This window comes from Pipistrellus kuhlii, unplaced genomic scaffold (genome assembly GCF_014108245.1).
Source record: "Pipistrellus kuhlii isolate mPipKuh1 unplaced genomic scaffold, mPipKuh1.p scaffold_m20_p_6, whole genome shotgun sequence".
Lineage (NCBI taxonomy): Eukaryota > Metazoa > Chordata > Mammalia > Chiroptera > Vespertilionidae > Pipistrellus > Pipistrellus kuhlii.
The window spans coordinates 14,546,794-14,564,492 of record NW_023425562.1 but is presented as its reverse complement, the minus strand read 5'-3'; the positions used below and the strand labels follow the sequence as shown (position 1 = coordinate 14,564,492).

The 17,699-nt window shown below is 52.6% G+C and overlaps 1 protein-coding gene across 1 annotated transcript in view; it reads right to left on the bottom strand.

Moving 5' to 3' along the window:
- Nucleotides 1-17,281, bottom strand: part of RNF165 (ring finger protein 165) — a 67,587-nt gene extending 50,306 nt beyond the window's left edge. The window contains exon 1 of the mRNA XM_036418099.2: nucleotides 16,900-17,281. Coding sequence (XP_036273992.1) covers nucleotides 16,900-16,960 — 61 coding nt within the window. The 5' untranslated portion in view covers nucleotides 16,961-17,281. The remainder of the gene's footprint in view (nucleotides 1-16,899) is intronic.
- Nucleotides 17,282-17,699: the final 418 nt, after the last annotated feature.

The following is a 17,699-nucleotide window of genomic DNA, read 5'->3' as shown; positions in this document are numbered from 1 at the left end:
ACAAAACAACTAGCTTGTACTTAAAATAAATAAAAATACAGATTTATACCCCAGAAAGATAGCTCTGCTGTGGGACATGGGAATGAGTTTTGCAAGCTTCCCAGGTAATCCAATGATGGGGTAAGAACTGGACCAAGCCAGGTGTCCTCACCTGAAGTCAATGCTGCAGCTCAAGGTACAGAATATTGTCTATCCAACCCAGGCTCTGTCTGGCCTGGTAGGCAGTTGCTCTAGTCTTTGGATTATCAGTTTCTCCTGAGTGCAAAACCTCTGCATGTGCACCATGATCAGATGCAACCAAGGTATAGAATGAAGGCACAGGGTCAGTGGGGGAAAGGTGACACTATGAGAAGAGCCAGTACAATGCTATTGAGAGGGGTCTGGGGAGGCAAAGCCCTGGGAGTGATACCCCATGACTCTCCCGGCTCTCAGTTGTCTGTGTCTTGTTCACTGCTGCTTGTCAGTGTCTAGAACACACCTGAAACAGGGTCAGTCAATCAGCATTTGTGGAATGAATGAATGAATGTATGAATGCAAGGAAGATTAGGCAATCTCTTTGTTAGCTTCGGCACAGTTCCTCGCACAGAGTAGGAACTTTGTAATTATTTAAATAATAAAGGAGTAAATGAGGAAGAATGGTGGAGATATAGACCTGGCTTTGCATTGAGCCAACCTCATCCTAACTTAGAGCCAAGGGCCATGACAACCCTGCCAAGGATGAGCCCTGAAGCCTAAGCCCAGCAACTGCCCATGAGTCCACCCACCATGGAGACCTTTCCATGTCATCATCATCATCTATGTAAGTTGGATACCTCCCCTACTCCTGTCATGGCTTGAACTGGGTATTTAGGTGCTGGGGTCCTGCAGGCACAGTGAGGCCATGGAAAGCCCTGGATCACAGTGCAATGTTGGGTTTAGGGAAAGTCTTAGGGGGACATCTGAGTACACAAGGGGTGGGGAGGTACCAGGAGGCCAAGCAGGCACTAAATGCAGGGCAGCAGAGGCCCCGGGAAGGGCTGTCCCAGAGGACTAGGATACCATGGCTGCTAGAGGAGAGGGAGGGATCAGCATTCCAGAAGGTCGCCTGAGTGTCTGGAAGATTGATGGTCCTCAGATGGGTATAGAAAGGAGGCTAGAACAGCTTGGTTTGAGAAGAAAGAGAAAGTTAAGGAAGTTAGCATTTGTTCTAGTTGGGGCATGTCTGAAGCTTTTTCAACAGCAAGTATACCCTGAGATCCTCACCAGGCCCTGAAAAGTGAGCAGAAAGAGGGTACTCCTCCCACTGGACCAGCTGGAGGCTAACAGGGTTAACAAGGATGGTCCCCATCAGAGGACCATTGAACTCTCATCTCCCTTTTCCTGACTTCCAGTCCTCTTGGGTGTGTTCATTCTCTTGAGACCTTGGATGTGAGGAGTTGAGAAATGTTAAAACAAGATGAAGGGAAATGTGACCTCTACAGACCTACCCCTGGTCCCCCAAATTTTGTGAATAGGGTATAAAAAAAAAAGTGACAAATTTCCAGCTTAAGAGGCCATCAGTTGCACAGTGCACCATCACTATATGAACCAGTTAAAGAATTTTTAAAAGACAATTAAAACTAGGACACACAGGTATTTATAAGGTACATCCCAGTTTCAGTTGAGAAATGTGAAAGTGTGTGCATCTCAGAAGCTCACAACGCTGTGGCAGACAGTAGAGAGCTTCTTTGAAAGCCCTGAAGAGTATCAAGCAGAGACCCTAGAGATGTCCTAACCAGCTATTGAGACTCTTGTATAGATTCCTCCTGCTTGACCTCTAAGATATAAGGGGCCCCGTGTTCCCGTAGCACTGTTAGATTTCAGCACCACACATCCTGATCACACTGTGTCTCATGCATGAGAAAATTCATCTTTACAGCTCAAATGGACAGAAGCCCTCACATCTCAGGGACCCCTGATAGTTTACAAACTTATGTCAGTTAATGTCCACCCTGACCCTTCAACACACCAGTGAGTCTGGGAGCTGGCATCTGAGCCCAGCCCCCAAGTCCGGACCCTGCAATGCTTTCTCCCATCACAGCTGCTTCCCTAAGACGTCCATCCTCACCTCTTGCAGGTGCCTCTGCTAACCTGCACGCCCCTCCCTGGGCCTTCCCCAGACATGGAGACTTTGTGGCTCCTGCCCTCCTGGTCCAGGAATGAGAATGGAGAATGGCGAAGAGGGGGGTCATGGTCTTTATCTCAGCTTAGTGCCTTTGGCCAAGTCCCTTCCTCTTTCTGAGCCTCTGTTTCCTGGATGATGGGCATTGAGCCCTCCTGCCCCACAACTATCTCGACCACTGGTCTGCAGTGACAGGGTCAGCCAAGCACGAGTGGAGAAGGATCCACTGCCTTCTGCTCCAGAGGCACCCGGGAAAACATACCCAGCCCTCGGAAGAAGACTCCTTAGATGCATGGAGCAGGAGGATCCCTTTCTTTGCCACCTCGAATTCTTGTGGACCCCATTCCAGCACACACGGGTAGTTTCACTGACAGCTGAGGATGCATTATCTGTGCGTGCAATTCACAGCTGGGTCCTTCCCCCAGGTTATAGAAAGGACTTTGTGATGTGTGAGCTGGAGTTAAACCCCATCGCAGTAACTGAAAACTGCCTCTTGCAACTCCTCCATTTTCTTATCCTTCAATCAGATTTTTAAAAAGGTCATTGGAGATCAACATAATATGACAGAGATGATGCTTATAAGGTGCCCAGTGTTACAGTCAGGAACTGAGGCTTCTTTCCTACTTGGCGGGAGGGCTCACAACTGGTGGAGGGGACGCTGTGGGTGTAAAGAGACGGCTTTTGCAAACTTGACCATTTGCTCAAGACGCAACCTCATTCTTTGCCAGCCCTTCTCCCCGTTCCTTTCTCTTCTGGCATCTGGGGAAGGGAGCCTGTGCTTACAGCAAGGGAACCTGGAGGGTACAGCTCAGGCCTGTGCACAGCTCTCCCTGCCCTCATAGAGCAAGACTGTAATAGTGTCAACAAGAAAATAAATAAATAAATAAATAAACAAACAAACAAATCACATTTTTAAAAGTTGTGTGTGTGTGTGTGTGTGTGTATGTTTGTGTGTATTAAAGACTCATTGAGGCAGGAGTGTATCAGGCAGGTGTCCCAAGCCCCACCCCCAGAGGTGACGATGGTCTGGAAGGCTGAGAGAATCTGGGTTTTAACAGGCTTCCAGGTGATTCTTACTTGGTGTAGACTCTAGAGTTTGAAGCTCCTTGGCCAGGTGACGTCCCAGGGTCTCTCTCCCGGCATGGCTATTGATGAGCACCTGCCATCAACTGTCTGGGTCTGCAGACACACCCACCTGCCAAGATGCCCTCTCTCGCACAGTGTGCTAGTGCCTGGCGCTCTAGGCCTCCGGTTTCAGCACCACTGGTGCCTTGCGTGATTTATGGCTGTTCCTCCCACACATACTCCGCGAGCAGGAGAACCCAGTGCGCTGAACACAAATTAAATCCAGCCCTCCTCGCCTCCCAGGTAATGGGCCCATCTGATGATAGAAGAGCTTATAAACAGCTATCGTCAAATTAATCTCAATGTCAGAGAAATAATAGCAGCTGTAAATAAGACTGAGTGTGCCTGGCTCAACAGCTTGTTAGGACACTTTATAAAGCGGGCAGCAACATTAATATTAATGCACCATCTCTTTAATTCCTCCGGCCACCTGGTGCAGAGGCTGAGCACTGGCTGAGGAGTCTCCCAGGCAGCAGGGTCGCTGCTCAGCGATCCCAGTCAAGCAGGGCTGCTGACCATTTCCCAGCCTCATCTCCTCTTCTTTCAACTCAGCCCAAACTGACCCTGTAATTAATGCAGGATTCTCAGGGTTGGGGGGACACAAGCCAAGCTCACTCCTCCCCATGCCTCTCAGGCAGCCTCCCCCCACCTCACTGTCCTCCTCTCTCTCACTTTCTACTAACATGGAACTCACTCTTCAACCCCAACTTGAGACCCACCTCCTCCACCAAGCCCTCCAAACCACAGCATCCCAAAGGGACTTTGCAATGTTTGCTTCATCCATCACCAGGTGGTTACAGTGGAGAAGGTGATAAATCAGCTGTGCTCCCTCAGGAGCCCAGAGAGACACTGCCCCTCCTGGGCCCCAACATGGGCCTGTGCAGACAGCAGAGACAATTGGGGCAGTGACAATTGGGGCAGTGACAATTGGATGCCACTGGCCTGGGCTCTCCAGCAGGCCTGGGCCCCTTAAATTTGTACTTCCTGAGATAATGTGCATAGGAACTATGGCATGTACCTGTGTGCACATCTCTGTGTGAGCAGCATGTGATTAAGGGTGTGTATGTATTTCCATCTGAGAATGTGAGTGTGTGTATATATTGTGTTCTGGTCTACTGTGTAAAGATAGTAATGAGTGTATATGCTGATGTGCTAAATGTCTGGGGTAGTAGTATAAGGATATGGATTACATGGGGGTTGTGTGGAGATGGGTGTGTGTCAGGGATGGGCAGCTGGATGCACTATTCTGTGAACATGGAGTGCTACCTGGATCGTGTGCAGTATGTCAAATGTAGCTGGGGGTTAAAGGCCATAGGGGCTCCCAGCTGGTAGGGAGAAACCCCACCCCCAAGAAATCTGGGTAAGGTCAAGAATAAAAGGCACACTTGCTGGCCTAGCCTCGCTGGCCAGCAAGTGTGTCACTGAGAGTGACCGGCTCTCCACTGACTTCTAACCTAAGAGTCTTCTCTGGAGCAGCGAGGGATGGCACTTGTGGTTGGAAGACTAGATGAGGGGGCCTTCAATGCAGGCAGTCACTACCTGATGAGCCACCTTTGCTGGTCTTCCTCTCAGTCTCCATTTCCTCTCAGCATAAGGGAATTGCCCTGGGCCAGTCTTGAGCCTAGATGACCCAGGTCCCAAGCCAGCATTTTCCAAACTATGCTCCATGGGAACAATCCTTGTAGCCCCAACAGGGTTATAATGAGGCTCAGGTTTGATCATGGATTTGTTCAGCTCATTAAACTGATATGCACTGAGTACCTGTACTGGACCAGACACCGTGCCAGGCACTGGAGACCTAGGGATGATAATGGCAACAGCAAACACCCCTGTCACACTTGCTCTGTGCTTGGCACTCTCCTAAGCGCTTTGTCTGCCCTAAAGAGACTCAGTCTGTTGAGAACCAGACACATGAACCATCAGAAAGTATGCTTCAAGTGTGTGCTGGTGCTCTCTCAGCCATCCTGGGGAGTTGTCCTGGGAAGGGCGTGCCCGGAGTGCCTGATGCTGAGCTGAGCCTTCAAAGATGTGTGAGGTTGACCAGGGTGTTGCAGGCAGAGGGGCTGTGGGGACACAGGGTGGACTGAGAAGCAGAGTACTGCAGAGGGGGTGTGGGAGGAGGCTGATGTCTTGTGAGGGAGCTGGGCTTTGTCACTCCTCATTGTCAGCACAGCAGTGTTGCCTGTTGATCAGCATTGCTGCTGGTTGATTGGCTTTTGTCAAAAACAAAGTGCACACCCTCTACCCAGAGCTCCAAGTGTTCTGAGCAAAGGGCTAAGGATGAGACTTGGGCATTGCCCTTTAAGACCTAGAAAACAAGGCTGGAGTCTTGACAGACCCCTATGAAACAATGAGGAGGCATAATAATCATATCTAATAAAGAGGGAATATGCTAATTGACCCTCACGCCATCACAAAAGGTGGCAACTCCCACATCCAATAGGAGGGAACATGCTAATTGACTGCCACACCCTCAAAGATGGCGGTGCATATAGCCACAAGATGGCAGTGCCCAGCTTCCTCAGCCTCACGGGAGCAGCAGGTGCATGGAAAGGCTGGGCCTGCCCCCACTCTGTACACCTACCTCCAGAGTCCCCAGTCCCTTCAGCCTCCCAGTCACCCAGGGCAGGCTGGAGGCACAGGCAAGCCTCGGATGGTGGCTGCCCAACTGCCCAGGGCCACCCGAGGCTCAGGTAACCAGGGTTAGCCGAGGCTTGCCCTGCGAGCAATGGCAGCAAAAGAGGTGTGATGAGGAATCACCTTCCCCTGATCGCCAGATTGCCTCCCATCCCTGAGGGCTCCCGCATGTGAGAGGGGGCAGGCCAAGCTGAGGGACCCCAAATGAATATGTCATCAAAGTTCCATGTTTTTATCAAAAGTTCATGCAAAATTTGCAACTGGTGACGTAAGAGTTCCTTGTTTAGTTTAATATAAAAATCACCTTTTCCCCAAATTTAGTAGCAAAGCAGGAAGCCAGGCTGTGTTTACCCTGTAGGGTGGTGAAGCTCTTTTTAGTGCTGAGCAGAAGTTCTGCTCACGGTCTGTCACACCCCTCTGGCCAGGCTCCCCTCTGGTCTGGATGCGCCCACCCACCCATGTCAGCACCAGGCAGGGCTTGGCAGGTATGGGCACAGACCTGGTGGGCACCCATGTGATGAGTGGCACCTGTTGAGGAGCGAGACAGCAGAGCAGGTTTCTAACTTCCTCCTCCCACCTTCCCACGCTTTCTGCTCCTTCTCGGCCCCACCCGCAACTCCAGAGGAAGCTTGCACTGGTCAGGGACTCTATAAGATGGGATGGGAAGGGGCAGAACAGGAAAACGCCACCTCAGGTTCACATCTGGGCTTCTCTTTTACCTTCCACATGATACTCCCGGCTCACTCCCAGGCGGGGGGCAGTCGGCTGGTGTTCTCTTCCCCCAGATGGCCTCTCTTCCCCTCCTCCTTCCCCTTGTCCTGATCCTCTTTGTGAGGAGACAGCTGGATTCCTGGATCCTGGTGGGGCCAAGGCTCTCTCCCATTGCCTCTTGCTGCCCTTCCCATGCTGCTCTGGGCCGACAGCTCTGTCCCTGGGCAAGCCCACCTGGGCAGCCTCAGTATCTCCTCAGCCAAAGGATGTCAGGCAGGAGCTGCCTCCTGGGCCCTGCCTCTCTCAGAGCAGCTGAGCACTGCCCGCACCCCCCACCCACTTCCCCCACCTTCAGGCCTGACCTCCATCTATGACCAGGGATGTGGGGAGGGTGGGGAGTTGGGAGGGGCGGAGGGGAGTCCACCAAAGGTGAGGCCAAGGCCAGGACCTACCCACCCTGGTGTCCAAAGGGGCTCCGGTGCATGCCAACCGAATCGGGCCCTGACCAGCTCATTTTGTCACTCTCCCTGGCACAGATTTGGGCACCCATACTGCTGGGCAGTGGGTGACCTGTGCAGGGAGCCTTGAAAAAGGGAGCCAGCCTGTGTGCCCCGGTCTTCCCCTGTGACAGCCTCACCTTTGCCAGGCAGATTTCTCAGCTCTGGTCAGCAGCAGCAGGCCTCATAGGTGGGGGCCTCACAGGTGGGGGCCTCATAGGTGGGGGTGTAGCTCTGACAGGCCCTGCGCATCCCCCTCAGTGCATTCCTGCCCTCTCCCAGGAGTGCCATGGAGGCTAAGGACCCCCTGGAAGGGCCACCCTTTGACTTAAGGAAAGCCAGTGTCTCCAGCGCTGGGGGACTTGAGGGAATGGGGAATGAGGTGGAGGGGGGCACATTAACCCATTAATGCCCACAGGGTTTGGGAGCAAAAGCAATTGTTCTAGGAGTGGGGTGGCCTGGGGAACAGGTGCACTGTGAGCCCCTCAGCGGCGAGGAGGGGGTAGCATGGAGGCCTGGCAGCTGCGAGAGGAGAGGAGAGGAGAGGAGAGGAGAGGAGAGGAGAGGAGAGGAGAGGAGAGGAGAGCATGAGCAAGGCAAGCCACCCTGGGAGGGGGTTGTCTGAGAGAGCCTCCCCGCTCCCACCCACTCACAGCCCCAGAGGGGGAGCAGCAGCTGTTCCAAGCTTCCTGCCCTTCCTTGAGACAGGTGTTGGCTGAATTCTCACTTCCTCCCAGCCCGAGAGCTCCTCCACCCCCTCCACCCGCAGCCTGGTGCTGAGTCAGCAGCACACTCACTTCCCTCCCGGGCTCCCGGAGGCCAGTGCAGCACTGCCACCACCGCCTGGGGACCAGCCACCGCGTGGTGACTTCCTGGTGGGCTGACAGTCTCCCCCAGCCCAGCCTCGGCCCCGCAGTCCTCAGCCCTCGGAACAACCTCTAAGGCCAGGGCCGCATCAGGGAGCAGTGATTCTCAGGGAGCTTCTTGCTCAGAGGCCGGACCAGAGCGGCAGGGCCAGGAAGCAGGACTGACCCTAAGCCTGGGCCCCATGGGGCCTGTACTCAGGGCTCTGCACAGGCCACCAGAGTAACTGCTGCTCCCCTTCCCTCCCAGGGCACAGCCACCGTGGAAGGTGCGGAAGGTGCGGAAGGTGCGTGCCTGTCCACTGAGCGCTAACGAGCGGGTGGGTAGGGGAGAAGAGGAGGCGAAAAGAATGGAAATGTTCTTCTCGTCAAAAGGAGATCACAGCCTTTTGGAGCAGGAAGGGACAATGAGGCCAATGCTGTCCCTTGGCAGAGAGGAAGCACAGGCACCGAGCTGGGCCATGGGTTAGAGGAGAGTGGGGCTAGAAGAGGGGCTGTTCCTGCTGTGCTGGGTGGTCTGTTGGAGGGCTGCCACTGTGATAATGTGCCTCATTATTGTTACTGGGGCCTGTGGTTGGCTTCTCGCTTTGTTTCATTTGCCCAGGGCACAGAATGCCCTTTCACTGATGGGGAAACTGAGGCCCGGTGGAGGAAGTTGACTTGCTCAAGATCACAGAGGAAATTTGTGGCAGAACAAAGACCAGCACCCAGATCTCAGAAGAATTTATCGAGATCTTCTTCCCTCCCTAAGCTCTCTCTTATCGGCCCTCCCCTCCACCTATCTGGCCTGTCTGGAAGGGGCTGATGGTGGGCAGAAAGGCATGGGTGCTGTCAGACCTGTTCCACTAACCACCTCCTCCCAAACAGCCCAAGGAAGGTGTAGGCAGACCAGCATGGAGTGGCTCTGCAATCCGGGCCATTTAAGTACCTCAGAAGCCATGGAGCCTGAGGGCAGAGCCACCATCAAGTGGAATATTATGCTGAGATATATATATCTCATACACACACACACACACACACACACACACACACACACACACACACACAAACGCTAGAGGCCTGGTGCATGAAATTCGTGCATGGAGGGGAGGGTCCCTTCAGCCAAGCTTGCACCCTCTCCAATCCAAGACCCCTCAGGGGATGTCCGACTGCCAGTCTAGATTGGCAATTGGACAAGCCAGGCAGTTGGACATCCCTTTCACAATCCTGGACTGCTGGCTCCTAATCGCTCACCTGCCTGCCTGCTTGGTTGCCCCTAACTGCACCCCGCTGCCGGCCATACACATACCTCCCAACTGCCCCCTCCTTGCCTGCCTGGTTACTCCTATCTGCTCCTCCTCACTGACCTGGTCACCCCTAACTGTCCTTCTGCCAGCCTGGTTGCTTCTCATGCCCCTCTCCCCCCAGCTCCGCTGGCCCGGTCACCCCATGCAGCCTGCTTGTTCAGTCATTTGATCATTCCTCAGGCAGACCCTGGGCAGCTGGGGGGCTGAAGGGATTGGGGACTCCCGAGGCAGGTGCCATGCACCTGTACTGCCGCCCCAGCAGGGCTGAGGGGACTGGGTGCCGCCATCTTGTGGCTGTGGGTGCCGCCATCTTTGAGGGTGTGGCGGTCAATTAGCATATTCCCTCCTTACTGTCTGTGGGTGCTACCATATTTGAAAGGGTGTGATGGTCAATTGGCATATTACCTCTTTATTAGATAGGATATATGATGCTTATGAAAATAGCCTAGCAAAACATGAAAAAAAAGGCTTATGCTTACTCAGTTCCGCTTACTTCTTCTTTCATAAGGCCCCTGTGTCTTTCTTCCCATCCTTCACATCTCTGATTTGGGCTCTGTCACCATTGGAAGTGTGTCGTGGCCTCCTCCCTGGCCTCCACCCTCTGGGATCACCCTGGTGTCATCAGCTGCCAAAATAAGTGGTTGAAACAGAACTCTTCCCAGAGGGCTTCCAATGGCTAACGGAGCAAATCCACACTCTACCAGGGCTTTCAGAGACAATGTCTCCTTCAGGCTTTTCTCCCCCATTCTCCAGACTTCTGCTGCTTAATTCCTGGAGTTGTGCTCATTTAAAGACATGCCAATGGTCTCAGAGCCTCTTGTAGCTGTGCAATGTAACAGGGCTGAACACGCACCCCTACACACACACACATGCATACACACACCTCCCTCCTCATATACACTATCTGTTCTTGCCAACCAGAACCACTGGCCTTGGCCAAGGTCTCACTCCTTCCCCATCACCCACATGGAGCTCCTCCCTCCTATATACACACCACTCTTTGATGCACATCTCAACCTCACCTCCTCAGCAAGGTCATCTCTGACTTTATTTGATCCCTGAGGCTAGTCAACGCCTACACTTGTGGGGAATGGGGGCCCCTGCTGTGTGTCGGGCCTTCAAATATTGACCAACCCTATCAGGTAGGTATTATGATGGTCATTCAGTTGACGCTCAGAGCAGTGCCTCAGTTCACCCTTTCAGGTCAAGACGGGGCTACTACTCAAACCTGAATTGTTCCAAGCTCTTTGCATCTCACCAGTCAAGTGCCCAAATCTTCTGCCCTCATTTGGGCACTTAGGCACATAACATTTTAGCATTCATCTCCCAGCCTCAGCATGAGCCTCAGGAGGCCAGGCACCCAGATCTTACCTTGTTCTCATATCCCCTTTCAGTTGGCCCCAAGTAGGTATTCAATAAACACTCATTAACTAAGTGAACAAACAAGTGAGTGAATGAATGACTGAACTGAACGCATGAAGGTGCAGGCTATGCGAGTGGTTCAGATGTGGGGTTATGAATGTTTGCTTTTCCCTCTGAAGTCATCTAGAAAATCTGAGTCTCTCAAGATAAGCCCCCCTGCCCCTAGCTGCCCTCTCTCCCAGTTCTCTTGGAAATATATCAGTTCACCTGTGGCTAAGCCATGCCAGAAACCAATAAATACTCATTCACATTCCGATTATGTTAACCCAGGAATTTTTAAAGAGCGGTTTAGATCTATAGAAAAACTAAGGCACCGGGTCTTGTACATTGTGCAACAGTGGTTGAGGAGGACTGAGCCATCCACGGTCACCCCTGGACTGGAGTCCAGGGCCTGTGTCTCCTGTGCAGGAAAGGGGCCCCACACTGCACCTGGGTCCTGCACAAGCTGTTGCTTCCCTAGCCCAGGAAACCATTGGGTTTTCCAGCGTGGCACTGCTGCCTGCTTATGTAATGATGGGAAAGATGTTGGGGGAGGCTGGTTCGATGCGGGGGTGGGGAAAGGACCAAGAGGTGAGCAAACTGCAAAAGAAAGAGAAGTGGCCCAGTCTCTGTCATCTGCGTATTAGGGCATGGAGACTCTTGGTGGCCTTTCCCCCTAACTTTGAATGCTCTCACCAGTACTGGCTAGTTGATGGGAAACTATCATTTAAGACAACTCATCAGTTAAGTGGGCCTTATCTGATTCTGGTTTTAGAGAGAAGTTCTCTTGTTCAGAAAGGGGAGCTGTGAACAAGAGCTGTGCTCCCTCTTGTTAGAAAGTGCGGTGTCGGATCTACATAACAGATGGCTTTTCCAAAACCCTGGAGTCAAAAGTTGTTAAGACAGATCTATGTCAGATGGTTGAGAGGGTAGATATGAAGTGCACTGGCTTTGTAATGATTGGATCATCCAGTTGGGGAGGTTAGGTGGGAGGCTACTTCACATAAATGTGTTTATTCCGACAATCTGGGTGAAAACACAGGATGCATTTGATAAGATGCTAAAACATGACTTCCCGTTAACACTCTAACTTTCCGTATTATGTCTAGGTTGCTAAACCACTTTTGAAATGTCTTGGTCGAATAATTCTGACACACAGAACACTAATGTAGAAGGAAAAAAATTTTGGAGTTGGTCAATAATGATCTAACGAGCCACAGCTCCTTAGGACAAGAATTCGGGGGGAACCTCTGATTTGCAGTCGTTTTATTATTGTTGAGGGGTGGGTTGTTTTATTTCTTAAACTGGTTACAAAATGTAAAGTTTCATGTAAAGCAAAATGAAAGGAGGAGGAGGAGAAAAGGAAGAAAAATCCTGGAAGACCTGCATCTCTCTCCTTGTGCAACTACAGCATGAGCTCCACTGGGGACTTCCGTGTGTGTCCATGTGTCGCAGTAAATCAGCTCAGCTTTCCCACTCGGGCTGCGAGAGCAGGAGAACAAAGGGCTGGAGCCACAAGGGCAGCGGTGAGGGAGAGGAGAGTCCCCCTACCCCCTTGGCCATAGAGGGGCCAGGAAGCATTGTGGTCAGACAGGGATGCGCCTGCCCAGGAAGGAAGGCCGACAGAAGGGCAGAGGCAAGCCAGAGAGACAGCCCAGAGGAGAGAGGAGGCGTCATGTCAGCCCAAGGAAAAGTGGCTCCAAAATGATGACCCTTTGAAGGCACCGTGGATTTCTTCAATCCACTGATTTCCTTGGTGTCTAAAACACCTCATTGAGCAAGGCTTGTTTCTGGGCTGACACTGAATAGCTGTAATTGACAAATGCTTGAATTTGGGTTCCACTGAGAGGGGTGGGGGTGGGGGTGGGGGTGGGGGAGGGAATACCTCTCCAATGAAATTATGGAGAAAGATGCATTTTTAAGGCCTCTTCTTCCAATTCAATTTCCAGGTAGGTGCTGGCTTCCTTCTTGATCCCCCCCCACCCCCTTTCCCCAACAGACACACACACACACACACACACACACACAAGGCCAAGAGCTCTGGCTTTCTTTCTCAGGAGAGGCACTAGGGTCACCGATGAGACAGCTGTCAGGGACCAGGCTATAATCAGCTTTAACTGGCTCCCAGCCTGCAGAGGGCACAGACCCCTTATTCCTATGCTAACAGTCAGGCGGCTGGCCCTGGGGTGAATGCAGGGGCGATCCGATTGGCTTCTGTTTCACGCATCCTCCTTCTGCAAGATCTGCATGCACACCTCACATCGCCAGTCCCCAAAATGTAAATATGCACACAGAAGAGGGTACTTTAAGATTCCAGATCATGACTTCAACCTCATGGGACATGTCAGCCCCACCCCCCGACCCCCAGAATGGTTCTGAAGGACAGTCAATCAATGAGACAGTAAAAGGAAAAGTTAAAACACAACTGAGAAAAATGAGTTTTTCAGGCAAGTCTGAAATGCTGCAAGATTGCTAGTTAAGAACAGTATCCCTTTTCTCAACGTGAGTGTTATAGCCCCTTCTCGTCACCAGCATCACAACCCGAGTGCCGTGTAACTTGGAAACCAGGATGAAATGTGGAGGCTCCTAGCTGCACCGGTGGCCAAAGATAGGGGTTCTCTCTACGCAGTTGAGCCGTTTGGGTGTGACAGGACCACCGCCCCTCCCATCACCTCAGAGGTCTAATGTGAAAAGATATGGACTGGATGAGATTAAGGTCACCATATCTGTGCCACAAAACAAAAGGGGGGGGGGGGGAAAGGCATTCACTCAAGTCTTACAATGGGAGGTGGGAGTGGTGGGTGGGTGAGGGTGGGGGTAGAAAAGCGAGGGGGATATCTAAACAGCGGGATACGACAATAAATGGGGAAACAGCAAGAGAAAAAGCACACTAGGTTAATATAGGAAACTAGTTCTTTATTGAGAGATTGTATATTAGTATTAGTGGATTCTGTGTGTAACAATGTTGTCATGCACACGATACAAAAAAAAAAAAAAAAGAAAAAAGAAGGAAAAAAAAGAAAAGAAAAGAAAAGGGCTGGGTCCACCATGCTTCGAAGGGCAACAGAACAAAAGCAGCGTACAATGAGCAGATGGCCGGGGCTACACGACCACAGTGCGGTTCAGCAGGGTAACATCTCTAACCGAGCGCTGTACATTGTCAACTGGGGGATGGAAAAAAATACAGATCATGCTTTAGTTTTAGTACAAGAAAAGGTGAAAAAAGATACACAACCAAAAGGATATTTGGTACAGAAAAAAATTACCCACAAAATAAGAACAGGAAGTAATTCAGCACAGCAGAACACGTTATCCCTGTTTAATGGAGCACCGTTTTGCTGGGGATTGATTCCTTTTTGGTTCTTTTTTTTTTTCTTTTCCCCCATCCCCCGCCCCCTTTTCTTTTCAGATTGCCACACGGCAATCTAGGGAGGCCACATGTGACTTTATTTTGGAAGGGCCCTTGAAGGAGGGGCCTTATTCTTTCATTATTGTTCTGTTTTGTCTCAAGCAGGTCTGGCCAGTGAGGCTGCAGAGGAGAGCCGGCCATTAAAGGGGCAGCTCTGAGGGCCAAGGCAGATGTCCAAAGATGCACTTGACATTTTACAATTAAACAATTAAGACACCATGGGCCATGGCTCCCCCTTAAGCCAGGAACCTTGCTGCACCAAATTTTCAGAGGCCACGGAGTAGCAGCAACTCTCATTTTATCAAAGGTTTTCAGAGGTGTAATTATTTTTTGCCTCCGACTAAATGTGATCTGTTCACTTATGCCTGGGTGCTGCCGGAAAGGTAGCTGATGGTCACCCAGATAAGTGGGAAATGGGGTGCTATGGCCTCCACGCCAAGGCAAGGCAAAAGGAATCCACTTAACAGGGATTTACAGTGCAATGTACTCGGCTAAACAAGATGAAGATACAAAAATGGTTATTTCTCTACATCTATTCTGAAATGGCCTACATCCTATATTACTACAATGGAAACTAAAAAGAACAGATTTAAGCTTGCAGGCTGTCTAATAGTTTTACAAGAAGATTGTGGTTTAGGACCTCGTTGGGTTAAGCATTAGTATCCTCTATCAGAAGGTCATGAATTCTTATCACACTGTGCTCATTTTTACCCACAGCCCAGTCATCCTCAGCCCTTGAATTTCTTGTGGGCGTGTTTGAAAGTAAACTTTGACCTAAGAGCAGGATATTTTCTGTTGGATTTTTTTTTGGGGGGGGGAGTGAGTGAGGGGAGGGGGTAATTAAAAATAAAATTTAAAGACAGCTGAGCAATTTGAATTTCAAAACATGGACTCGGCATCCTGCAATGGTATTTAGAGATCGGTGGTATTAATGAGGATGATAATGATTTAATCAGGATAATTATACTTTCAGGCTCAACATCCTTCTTAATCATTTTTTAATTTCTGCCTCGTGTAATGTCCCACATTCGTTTTCAGAGGAAATGCCAAGTAATAAAACATAACTGTGATTTGGGGGAGGGGGCATTGGCATATCAAGGGAGACCTCATCCAGCCCCCCCCCCCCATTCCAATTCCTCACACACCCACTTCCCCCCACCCCTCTCCAGTGCTAGGCTGGCCTGAGATAGGGGATACTGCCGCTTAAATAGCAATGCTTCCTCAGATGGAGACAGGAGATGGTTAAGAGGGGTGTCACAATACAGCTAAATGCGGAGGCAGAGGGTCACAGCGCACACAGCAGCGAGTTGACCATTCACTGAGCTACACAATGAAGAAAAAAAAAAGATTTGATAAATGCAGAATGTCATCGTTCTATCATCACACACAAAAAAAACTGCGGTTCAAACAGGCCTAAGAGGGTCAACCTTGCCATTTGGGTTCTGGGGAGAGGCGTGGGATTGGGGACAGCTGGGCTGGGAGAAAGGGGGCTGGGCTTTCCTTTTCTCGCCCAATCGGGCCCCTGGGGCGCACTGAGGCTCTGGCCCCTCGACCCCCCACCCCCACCCACCCCCCTCGGTCTTGGTGGAGCAGCCCGGTAGGGTAGCTAAGGGAAGACATCATCGTTGCCTGCAGGAGGGGAGGGGAGGGCTTCGCCAGCAGGGATTGAAGCAGAAGGGGAGTGGGAGAGGACAGAAGAAACAATTCCAAGAGGAAAAATGTGAGTCCAGAAGCAGAATACAAAAAGAATAAAAAATGAATCCAAATGCATCCCGGATTTGCTTTGGGAAGTGGGGATTTTTAAAATTATTATTATTAAAAGAGGATGGAAGAAATGCGGGGAGAGGGAAATCAAGCTACGGTAGCAGAATGTTAGGGAAAGGGATGTGAGGAAGGGGACCGTGCAAACACACCCCATCTATCACAGTTAAAAACAAAGCCGGCGCTGGCCTGCTGCGGGGTCCACGCCTGCCCCGGCATCGGCCAGGCAGGGCAGCTCCCCACCTCGTCCTCACAGCAATACCCAAGGGCCGGGCACCGGCTCGAGCTGGGCCCAGAGGTGCCCAGCAGTGCATGCCTGACTCTCCGAGGCGCGCACACTCTTGCGCACACACGCACACACGCACATGCACACACCCAAGCATTTTGAACCCGTGAATGCAACTGTCATACAAAGGCAATAGGGAGTAAAGGGGGTGGCACAAGGGCAAAATACAGAAAGGATTCAAGGGAGAAAAGGATGGGACGGGAAATCATGCAAATGCCCAAGAGAGGGCTGGGGGCTAGGGCATGGGATGGGGCCAAGACCAGATCCCAGCTACCCAGCCATCCGTATCCATGGCCAAAAAATGAAACACAAACACACACAAAAAAACACACACAAAACACACATGTACCTTTAAAAAAAAAAAAAGCACATCACAGAAAACGAAGTATGTTTACACACACACACACACACACACACACACACACACGACCCCACGCACACGCGCGCGCACAGGCATGTATCTCCGTTTGCCGATCACACGGGGCTGGGATCAGAGGAAGGGGCCTTGACTGGGGGCATTGCGATCGCTGCAAAGAATGAAAAATGGGGCTGGGGAGGGAGGGACTCAATCCGCCAAACCCTAACTTCACTACAAAAGCTCCCACGAGGGCGGCCGCCCCCTCATTCAGGGGTCCCCCCCAAAAAAGGGAGAGGGGAGAAGCCGCGGCTCGCCCTGCGCCCCGCGGGTGTGCCCGAGCCCCCCGCCGCCCCGGCGCCCGCCCCCGCCCCGGTGCCCGCGGCGACCCCCGCTCCGAGGCGGCCCCCGAAAGGAGAAAGCGATACCTCTGTTTCGCACAGAGCCGAACACGGGAAGCACGAGATAGCCGACGTGGACCAGGACCATCCTGGCTCCTCGCGCGGCGGCGGCGGCAGCGCGCGGGCCCTTTGTGGCGCGGCTCCCGGGCGCGGGCGCGGGCGGCGGGGCTGCGGGAGCCGCCGGGGCGGGAGGCGGAGCGCGGGGCGCGGGCGGCGGCGGGGCGGCGGCTGGCGGGGAGACAGATGGCCCATGGAAAGGCTCCCTTCCCGGCTCCTCTCGACATTCAAAGGCGCTGGGGCCGCAGCTGCCGCCACACAAAGGCGCGCGCAGCCAATGGGAACGGAGCGCGGCGCGGCGCGGCCTCGCCGGAACCGCGGGGGACAGCGGGGACCGCGGGCGCGCGGGTGGCGAGGGGGGGAGGGGGGAGGAGAGGGGGGAAAGGAGGGAGAGGAGAGGGAGGGATGACGACGGAGGGGGAGCGGGCGGCCAATCGCGGCGGCCCGCGGCCCGGAGCGGAGGGGTGGGGCGGGGGTCAGCCCCGGGGGACGCAGGGAACCCAGCGCGGATGCCCGGGCGCCCGCAGCCCGGAGCACACGCGCGTGAAGCGCCCCGCACTTAGCACAGAGGGGAACGTGCACTCAGACATGTGGAGGTGTGTCCGTGCCTGCGTGCGAGGAGACAGGCAGGAGCGCACCAAATGCACACGCCCGGGAGGGCCTTGCACACGCGGGTCACCCGGGGACTTGCGCGCGTGGAGGCCGACGCACGTGCCGCGCCTGACTGCGGACACGAGCGGAGCTGGTGCGCGAGCCAGTAGCCGCACACA